Below are 10,228 nucleotides of genomic sequence, written 5' to 3'. Positions count from 1 at the left end.
GACAAAACATATTAGAAGACGAGGAGAAAAATCACCAAAGTCCAAGACCAAACCAGTGCCGAAATATTTTCAGTACAATTTTGAAGAAAAATTGGTCTTTTACGTGGAAACCAACATTATAAACCGAAATTAATTTCTCGGGCCTCATCCCGGATTCCTCCATGCTGTTGAGTTCCTAATAGGCATAACATATTAGAGTATAAGGAAAAAAATCGCCAAAGTTCGAGGGCAGACTTGTGACGAAATAATTTCACTACAATTTTTACGAAAAATTGGTCTTTTATGGTGGAAACCAACTTTATAAGCCGAACATCATACCTAGGGAAAATAAGATTGGGAAAAGTACATTGATGGTCCCTTATTTGCTGATAATTTCATGAAAAAGATTATCCCATAAAAAATGTTCGTATGAGAATGGAATCTATAAAAATGTACTAAGCAAATAATTCATAGAAATTTATACTGAAATCCTATAACCGTCATAACATAAATGAGGAACTTTTGAGAAAAAAGGCGTGATATCAAATCATAAACTTCCCCTAGGGAAAAAAAGGTTGGGACAAGTACATTGATGGTTTCTTGTTTCTGGATGACAGAAAAAAGATTTAGAACCAGGAAAAAAATTCTATAAAAATAATAAACGAAAAATTGAAAAGTTCAAAAAAATTCAACAAAAATAAAAAACAATCGAAAAAATTCTGTAAAGAAAAATAAAAAAATTTCAAAAAAATTCATAAATATTGAAGACATTGAAAAATGTACTATCCAAGTTACATATAGTATAAAAATTAGGGTGGCGCAAAAAAATCGACTATTTTTTTTTTCAGCGTCTCCTATGAAAATATGTTAATTTATCATGTTTCAAGAGCCCCCTCCAAAAATCAAGTCAACAAAAAAATTTTTAAAGGCCGCTCAAGATTTTTAAATATTTCAAAAATAGTCGAAATTTGAATTTTTTTATTTAAAAAATTTTTCTGCTCGATACAGCGAAATTTTGTACCGAAAAAACCAATGAGTTTCTGAAATTTTCAACTCTAAATATTCATTTTAAAAGGTCGCTCAAAATTTATTTTAATTTTTATATACATAAATTTTATTGTTTCGAGGGACCATTAAATATTCATATTGATTATTTATTTAAATTTTCAGTTCCAATTAGTAAGATACTCGATGAAAATGCACTACGAAACGGAGGAAAAATCGTATATAACAATGTAGGTAATAGGCCAGAAACACGGAAATTTTTTTACCGGCGTAGCAAACCGTGTTTTAGCCTGCGCTATTTTTGCTTTCATTCAATTATAAAGTACTTGTTCGCAAACAACACTTTTGTTGGTATTTTTGTTGGTAAAATCTACTTCATAATTATTAAAACAAATTGTTCAAAACATCACTCAGTATTTTACCAAATTCACTCATTATGAGAGTCAATAAATGTTTTGATTAAACAGGCATGGTCTATTCATAATTACATTTTCTCTGCTAACTAGTTCCCGTAATTCTTTGAATTGTTTAAATAAACATATCGACCTATTGTAAAATCATACCTTGTTACGTCAGATTTTCCCTCCGTCTTATCAGTGTGTATTTCTAACCATTATCTTACTTATTGAAAGTGAAAATTAAAATGAATAATTAATATAAATATTTAAAGGTCTCTCGAAGCATCGAAAGCAAAGCATATAAAAGATGAAATTAATTATGAGCGACCTTTTAAGATGAATATTTTGAGTTAAAAATTTCAGAAACTCATTGGTTTTTTCTGGACAATATTTCGGTGTATCGAACAAAAAAATTTTTTAAATGAAAAAATTCAAATTTCGACTATTTTTGGAATTTTTAAAAATCTTGAGCGACCTTTAAAAATTTTTTTGTTGACTTGATTTTTGTAGAGAGCTCTTGAAACATGATAAATTAACATATTTTCATAGGAGCCGCTGAAAAAAAAAAATCGTCGATTTTCTAATAAAAATGTATGATATCAATTGGAGGCCAAGTTTTTATTGATAATTTGGAATATTTATCCAACTAATTGGAAACTTTAATGAAATTTATGATAATTATTTTCACGAAAAAAGTTAGTGAAAAAAAAGTCATAACGAAAGTTACGTGCAGTACTAAAATGTATTATATCAATTCGAGGTCAAGTATTTATCGGTTATTCGAAATATAATCTCCGGCGACAAATGAGCGTTGAGAATCCTTGTCGGGCTCACAACGTTTTATCAAAATTACTAAAAAATTAATGGAAATGAAATCATTAAAAATTCACATGAAAGTCATTCGTTTTTTCAACAAGGTACACACTTTAAAGAATCGATTCCCCTCCGACTTTCAGGATCCCCTGGTATTATTCACAACATTCAACTTCGATTGGATCGGTACAAATTATGTTCAAATACGTCTTAAACGTACTTGTGCGGCCCATCACTTTTTATTCAAATTGCTCATTCGAAAACAAATCAAAAACGAAGTTAATGCATGTGTTAATATTAAGGAACAGTAATTCCCGAGAAAATAATTTTCCTTCGAATCGCTCTTGTCAAAATGAAACGAAAATGAAAGATAAAGTTGATTAATCTATTTATATCATATGAAGTTAGAATTCACAACAAAATAATTTTTCTCCAAATTCCAGGAATCCACGTGTCGTAGTCGACTACTGATATTTATCAAAATGTGTACGTGACTATAGAAAAAAAAACATTGCATGGCTGAGTAGGTTCGAAAATTTCTAGTAATACGCCTGATTATTTCTCATTTCCATTGGTTCTTACCGAATGGTATGTGTTCACTGAAGAAAATGAGAAGTGGATATTGCTATACGAACTTGCGAACAATCAAGTTCAAATTACTTGGAGATATTATTTTTATGTCTATCCATTTTATTATATTTGTCATTATAGAACAGCCCTGATTTGTTTTCGAATGAGCAATTTGAATAAAAAGTGATGGGCCGGACAAGTACGTTTAAGACGTATTTGAACATAATTTGTACCGATCCAATCAAAGTTGAATGTTGTGAATAATACCAGGGGATCCTGAAAGTCGGAGGGGAAACGATTCTTTAAAGTGTGTACCTTGTTGAAGTAACGAATGACTTTCATGTGAATTTTTAACGATTTTTATAAGGTCTGGTTAAAAAGAAATGGTTTGACATCGTTCTTATTATTCGAAAGAAAGATTCTGCGGTTTTTTATTTCCATTAATTTTTTAGTAATTTTGATAAAATGTTCTGAGCCCGACGAGGATTTTCAACGCTCATTTGTCGCCGGAGATAATATTTCGAATAACTGATAAATACTTGGCCTCGAATTGATATCAAGAGACTCGGTAGAGTCTCGGGACAAGTACATTGACAGCCCTGTCGTCTGCTGGCCCGAGGCTCTCGCCGAGTTCAAGAGACTCGGTAGAGTCTCGGGACAAGTACATTGACAGCCCTGTCGTCTGCTGGCCCGAGGTTCTCGCCGAGTATACTTTCTCTGAATAAAACGATTCGCCGTGGTGGGGGTAAAATTGGCAAGTGATTTTTTTGAATTACCGAAGTTATGAGTCGTCTGAGGCTTTGAAAATTGAACTTTCAGCTAATTAAGACATTCTCTTTAGATTGCGCCCAAAATCAACACGATCGGTGGCGTAATTGCTGAGAAAAAACTTTGCACGGGCTCAAGATTATGCAAAAGTTACTGACACATCACAAGTTCGACGTATACGTATACGCGTTTTGACGTAGTTAGTGGTAGTAGAGTTGTTGCCTCTACGCATTCTGATTGGCTCAACGATGTCGGCTCCTCCAGCTGCTAGGCCGACCGCGGGTGAGGCTCAAGTGTTAGAAGGCCTAAAATAGCGAACGGGCATTCTGTATATCTATATATGCGTTATACAGAATGCCTGTTCGCCATTTTAGGCCTTCTAACTTTTGAGTCTTACCCCGACCGCGCTCAGACTCCGTGAATATTATATTATATATATATTATGACGATATTTTCCGTCACTGCTGGCTGAAATGAGGAGGAGCGGGGGGGGGAGGGACAAATTAAATAAATAATAAACCGAAATTCAATTATAGAAAAAGAAAGGTAACAAAACTTGGCTTTATTTCGTGGATGATTGTCTTGGGCGCCAGTTAAATTTTATAAAAAAAATAACAAAAATTATTTCCTCGATTTTATCGAAGTTACAACAATAAACCGTAGTCGAGGGCCTGATAACAAAAGTAGCGGGGGAAATCAAGAAAACAAAATAATAGAATGTTAATCGAACGGGGGCTAGCAAAGATAAGAAACGGTCAAGAGACTCAATATCTCCGGATCGGTGGGCACCTGTCGCTCAGGCGTCTTACAATACCCGCGAATTTTACTGGTGATACGCAAAAAAAAGAAGAAGGAAAAGGGGCGATTTAATACGGGGGACTAGGCGCGGAGCTAGTGCGAAACGGGCGAAAAAGGGGGGGGGGGGTGAATGCGACACTCACAGAATAATGGGAGAATTCGCGACACTCCCGGGATAATGGGAGAATTCGCGACACTCCCGGGATCGGTACGACAACAATCAGAAAAAAATAATAAAAAAGAAGGAAACGCAAATAATCCGAATAGTGTTCAAAATGCCTCGGGATCACTGAGCACTGATCTACTGGGAAACACGGGGGCGGATTCACACGCGAGGCCACGCGGTCTGTCGTACGCGATCACGAGGGGTCGGGGGGAAAGGGCCGCTGCCCACGCGCACTTCACTAATTAATTCCTTAAAAATTGACACCACCACAGCACTTTTTACTAGGGCAGATAATCGGGCGAAACCGGGGCGAATTGAAATAGATTCGTTCAAACGAGCCCGACGGGCTCGGAGAGCAGTCAGGGGAAAGAATAGGGGAACGATTTCGGCGAGTGCGTACGGAGCCGGGAGGAAAGATGGCCGTCGGCCACGTGTTTCTCTCGTCGCGGCTTTACAGAGAGCAAAAACGACTTACTTGATAGATCGAAGGCGACAATCGAAAAACAATCCGGTATCGGCAATCCAATAATCAATCAATTCAATAATCCGGGGAAAAGCTCTGGTCGTCGTATAATTTCGCTCATAATAATTGATCTCGCTGGGGAAATACGGAGAGCCACGGTACGCACGCCGAGTCGTGAAGAAGTGATGTCTCCTGCCGGCTTCCGCAATCTTCTTCCTTGTTGCGCAATGTTGATCGATAATTAATCGATGCGCGCGTCGATGGGGGGTCCAATGGCGATAAGTTGTTCCGCGCATCGCGGAGTATTCGGTGGCAAGGGGCAGGGCGGGGAGAGGAACAGGGCTTGAACTCGGGGCTGGATTGGCGTGTGGTGTGGTGACGTCACGACACTTAATAGATTCTTGATCCTCGGTGTGGCGCCTCGCGTCACGGGGCTGATTATAGGCGTCACGGTGGCGGATTGCATAACCCGGTCTTCGATCTCGGATCCCCGCGGGGCTCCACGGGTCGATGTACTGCTGAGTGGCGCCACCGTGGCCGGAGGGTGGACTGCGACCAACGGCTCGCTCCTGCGAGCGTTTGACAGCTCGGACATACGGCGACGGAAATACGGTGTGAAGTGACGAGGTGTTGTTTCTCGTACGTGACTTTTTCTCGAGGGCCCGGGTCGGTGTTATGACGACGAGGGATATCCACCGGGATGGAGTCTCGACGCCGGAGGCCCGACGAGCCATCGTTCGGAGTCGTGTGGCTGCTCGTCCGAAGTGACTTTTGAGGTTAGGGGCCTCCGACTTGACTCCTGTCGTTCCGGGGACGGTTCTTCGGGCTGCACGCTGCCTTTAGTCGGTGAGGGATTCATTCTCTCACCCCAGGTGAGTTGTTCCTTTTTCTTCGCCTTGTCGATGGGGCTTAGAGTAGGGCTACGGAGGGAATTTAGAGGGGACTAGGGAGTGTCGTGTGGGTGTTGTACGGGGGTAGTCTGGGGCTAAGGGAAGGAATATTGTTGTGGGGTCGGGATTGTGGGACTGAGGGTCTAGTGTGTGGGACGGGGACTCTTCTTGTGTGTTGGGATCGATGCTCTCTTCTTCTTGTGGTTTCCAGGTGTTGCGGTGGACTGGTTCTTGATGCGCTGGCGACGTGCGTAGGCTTCGACTTATCCTAGGGCTTACTACTAGGGCTACGGCGAAGACTCAGAGGGAGTCTGTTTCAAAATAGATCGGATTCATTAACGATTAAGCGGGGGTGAAAGTGCTGCGGTGGGACATCCCCACGACTCATGGTGACGGAGTGGCCACAACGTCACAACTCCCCCCGGATTGACTAAAGTACCGGTTGGACGGTCTTTATGTCACACAATTAGTAGACCGTCGTGGTCGTGTTGGTTCTCTGCCCCCTTCGGGGTCGCAACTCGTACATCGTTAGCCAGGGGCAATATCGAGTTTTTAACAAAAAGGGAATGGCGTTGCACGCCGTCAACACTTATTTTACTGACTCTTTGGCGCTATCGCGCCGATTAACATCACAGACTTCACGTTACAATAATCACAGTCGGGGCTTACAGGACTAGCTTAGGTCTACGGACTAGATTCGTTGGCGGGGCTGACGCTGTCGCTGGGTCTACGGTGTAACGTCGCTGGCTTCGGGTCTTGGATGTCTCGGTGGTTCTTCGCCGGTGAAGCGGTGGCTGCTCCCTGGCGTATCGGTTGGGACTACAATACTGTCGCTGAGTGAATGTGCAATTACTGACGGCCCCGGGGGGGCTCGGGGGGCTTGCCGTTCGGGCCTACCGGTCGGGGCTCAGGGCTTCACGCGGGCTGACAAGGGAGGCTAGGAGTGGCGTGGGGAGGGGAAGGATGGGGCGAGGTGGCCTGGGGGCTCGGGGCGGCCCTCGCTGGGTATACGGCCGACGCCGGTTCTCGATCCGGTAGCGACACTCGGAAGTGTCATGCCCGTGCCGGTCGCAGCCCCAGCAGAAGGGACTTGGGGCCGGGGGCGGAAGGGGGGCTGGGTTCACGGGTGGCCGTGGGGGCGGGAGCCGAGGGAACGGTCGGACGGGGTCTCGGGGTGGTCGAGGATAGCGGCCTGAGGCCGAGGGGGGCGGGAAGAGGGGCGGAATGAGGGGGCGAGGGGACGCGGGGGGAATACGGCCGGCGGGGGCGAGGGCTGAGGGAACGGTCGGAGGGGTCTCGGAGCGGCCGCGGGGAGCGGCTTGAGGTCGCGGGGGACGGGAAGAGGGATGGAAGGCCCCGGCGAGGGGGCGCGGGGGGGAATAGGGTCGGCGGGGGCGGGACTCGGAGGCTCATCAGGGCTGGGATGGCTGGCGGGGCGGTCCTGGGACGGGGGGTATCGGGATGCGGGATCTGGGGTCGGGGGAGGAGGGGCTGGAGGGGAGCGGGTTGGGCAGTCGCCAGGAGGGCGGCGGGGGAGGTGGGGAAGTCAGGGAAGGTGGCTGGGTCGAAACGACGGCGGAGTACCGTTCGCCGCGGAGGGGATGAGGGTTCGGAGGCGAGGAAGGGGGCTGGTGGGGGCAGGGGTGGCCAGGCGGAACTAGGGAACGGGGGTGGCGGTGGCTGGGGTCGTTTAGGTGGGTCGGGCTCCGGGGCCAGCATCCGGGCGACAGCGGTCAGCCGTCGCGTGACCTCCGCGGTGTCGGCCGGGTCGACCTCCATCGCGAGGGGCGAGGGCGACTGTGCGACCGCCGAGGGGGTGAGGGTGCCGGACTCGGAGGAGGAGGATTGGGGCTCGGGCATGGTGCACCCCAACGGGGCGAGGGAACCAGGAGGGGATTCGGGGCGAAGGGTCATGTGGACCGAAAAAGGGGGGGGGGTGGCGTGGTGCGCGCGGCGAGCAGGCCACGCAGTGGCACTCCTCGTCCCACGTGTGGAAAAACAACGTAGGGGCCTCGGTGCTGGGGTAGGGGAGGATGGAAAGGGGGACGGGAGCGAGGGGGTTCCGCCAGATGGCGTAGGGGTACGGGGTCGCGGTCCCGAACGGCAGCCTATATGGCGGCCGGACGACGCGGCGCCTACGGGCCAAAAGCAAGCCGCTCATGCTGTGCAAGGAGAAAAAAAAGAAAAGCAAACAAGCGTTGGTGAAAGCGTGCAGGCAAGCAGGGGTTGCGATAGGGTGTACGTGCGCAGGGGTAAAAGAAAGTTTAATAAAGCGGAGCTGTTGAGCGAATGGAGTTGAACCGGCGGCAGTAAGGCCGATGGGGAGGACCGTTCCGGGCTACGCGGCCGGTTTGCGGGACCGTAGTCCCGCGTGCCGCGGGGGGGCAGGCGGTGGCTGATCGTCGGTGGAGTTCGGCTGGGTGTAGATGACGTCGATGGTGGGCTCGCCGCCCGGCGCAGCCGGGCCGGTGATAATTACGTCGACGGCAGGCTCGCCGTCGTCTTCAACGGTGCAGGGGGGTTTGTAGGGTTTCAGGTCTTTAATGTGGACTCGGGGGTTCTTGCGGCTGTTTGGATCATCGATTTCGTAGACTACCGGGGAGAGGACTTTTAGGATCTTGTGGGGGCCTTCGAAACGGGGGGCTAACTTCGCGGCGAAGTTCTGCGCGCCGGAGGAGAGGACGCGGTGTCGCCGGAGAACCAGGTCGCCGACCTGGTACCGGACGTCCTTGCGCCCACGGTTGTAATACTTGGCCTGCCGCCGGGCGGCCATGCCCAGTTGCCTCTGTACGAAATCCTGCAGATAGGCCAGCCGGTTCATCCGGTTGGCCCACATGGCAGGATCTCCGGGGGTTTGGGGCTGAGGGTGCGGGTCTTCGGTCTGGAGGGCGTTGATTGGGCGGGGGTGCCGGCCTGTGTTGAGGAAGAACGGGGTCATGGTGGTGGAGGAGTGCACGGCGGTGTTGAGGGCGAAACATAGGTCGCCGAGGTGCTTGTCCCAGTCGCGCTGGTCCAGGGGGACGTAGGAGCAGATCATGGTCTTTAGGGTGCGGTTGACTCTTTCCACTGGGTTGGCTTGGGGGTGGTACGGGGGGACGGTGGTCTGGCGGTTCCCACTCTCACTCAGGTGTTGCGTGACGACGTGGTTGACGAACTCCGTCCCGTTGTCAGTCAGCAGGTACTTCGGGTTCCCCCAATGGTTCTGTACGAGCGCGTGAAAGGCGTCCATAATGGTCCGTCCCGTGGCGGCCCGCACGGCTTTAGCCACGACGAACTTGGTGAATAGGTCCTGAAAGACGATGATGTAGCGGTTTTGGGACCGGCTCGGGGGGAAGGGGCCCATGACATCGGCGGCCACGACGTCCCACGGCCTCTCGGTCGTGCGCTCTCGCATCAGACCGCTGGGGGGACCTTGTCGGACCTTGTGAAGCTGGCAGGTAGGGCAACGGGTAACATACTGGGCCACGTCCTGATAGATGCCGGGCCAGTAGAAGTCTTGGGAGAGCCTGCGGTGAGTCTTCTCGACTCCCAGGTGGCCGGCTTGGGGGCAATCGTGAGCTTGGTCAGGGCTCGGGGGCGGGCTTCCAGGGGCAGGACTAGTTTCCAGGAATCGAGGTCGGTTAGGGTGGACTCGATTAGGTGGTGGGGGCTGTGGTAGTATAGCTTGTCTTCGTGGATTTTCCAGTTGGGGTATTTCCAGGGGAACTCTCGGACGTTTTCCATTTTCTCGGTGTACCAGGGGTCCACGGCCTGGCCGATAGCGCCTAGGGCGTAGTCGGTCGACTCGTACATTCGCGAGAGGGCATCGGGGACTACATTGAGGGCTCCTTTTCGGTGGACGATGGTCATATTCAGGGCTTGCATGGCGATGGCCCAGCGGGCGAGGCGGCCGGCGGGGTCACGCAGGTTCCGGAGCCAGGTGAGGCTGCTGTGATCCGTTATCACCGTGAACTGGGCGCCCTCGATGTATGGGCGGAACTTCTTGACGGCCCACAACACTGCGAGGCACTCGCGCTCAGTCACGGTGTACTTGCGCTCCTGGGCGGAGAGTATTCGGCTTGCGAAGACTATGGGGAGTTCTACTCCGTCTCGGACCTGCGTCAGGACCGCGCCGATTGCCGCGTCGCTCGCGTCCGTCTGCACGAAGAAGGGCTGGTCGAAATCGGGGCGGATGAGGATGGGGGTCCGTGTGAGGGCATCGCGGAGGGATTCGAAGGCAGCTTGCTCTGTCGGTCCCCACGTCCAAGGAACGTCCTTCAGCAGCAAGCGGGTCAGGGGGGCTTTGTCTCTGGAGAGGTCTGGGAGGAACCGGGCGTACCATCCGACCATTCCTAAGAAACGGCGGACTTGCTTGATGGTCTGGGGCGGGGGGTACGCT

General features: G+C 49.4%; 1 protein-coding gene across 1 annotated transcript; it reads right to left on the bottom strand.

The window, feature by feature from the left end:
• Nucleotides 1-5,633: 5,633 nt before the first annotated feature.
• Nucleotides 5,634-7,710, bottom strand: LOC122411354 (protein enabled homolog). Its single transcript, XM_043420102.1, has 2 exons — nucleotides 7,435-7,710; nucleotides 5,634-5,855 (listed from the first exon to the last, which is right to left on the bottom strand). The coding sequence occupies exons 1-2, from the start codon at nucleotides 7,708-7,710 to the stop codon at nucleotides 5,634-5,636; spliced, it is 498 nt and encodes a 165-aa protein (XP_043276037.1).
• Nucleotides 7,711-10,228: the final 2,518 nt, after the last annotated feature.

Source organism: Venturia canescens, chromosome 5, assembly GCF_019457755.1.
Source record: "Venturia canescens isolate UGA chromosome 5, ASM1945775v1, whole genome shotgun sequence".
Classification (NCBI taxonomy): Eukaryota; Metazoa; Arthropoda; class Insecta; order Hymenoptera; family Ichneumonidae; genus Venturia; species Venturia canescens.
This window is presented reverse-complemented; position numbering and strand designations above follow the sequence as displayed.

Bases quoted from the DNA above. Each gene is read 5' to 3' on its own strand.
- LOC122411354 (XM_043420102.1), bottom strand. From the start codon at position 7,710: ATGCCCGAGCCCCAATCCTCCTCCTCCGAGTCCGGCACCCTCACCCCC. The intron at 5,856-7,434 runs GTACTCCGCCGT...CCCATCGACAAG, and splicing joins CATCCCCTCCGCGGCGAACG to GCGAAGAAAAAGGAACAACT.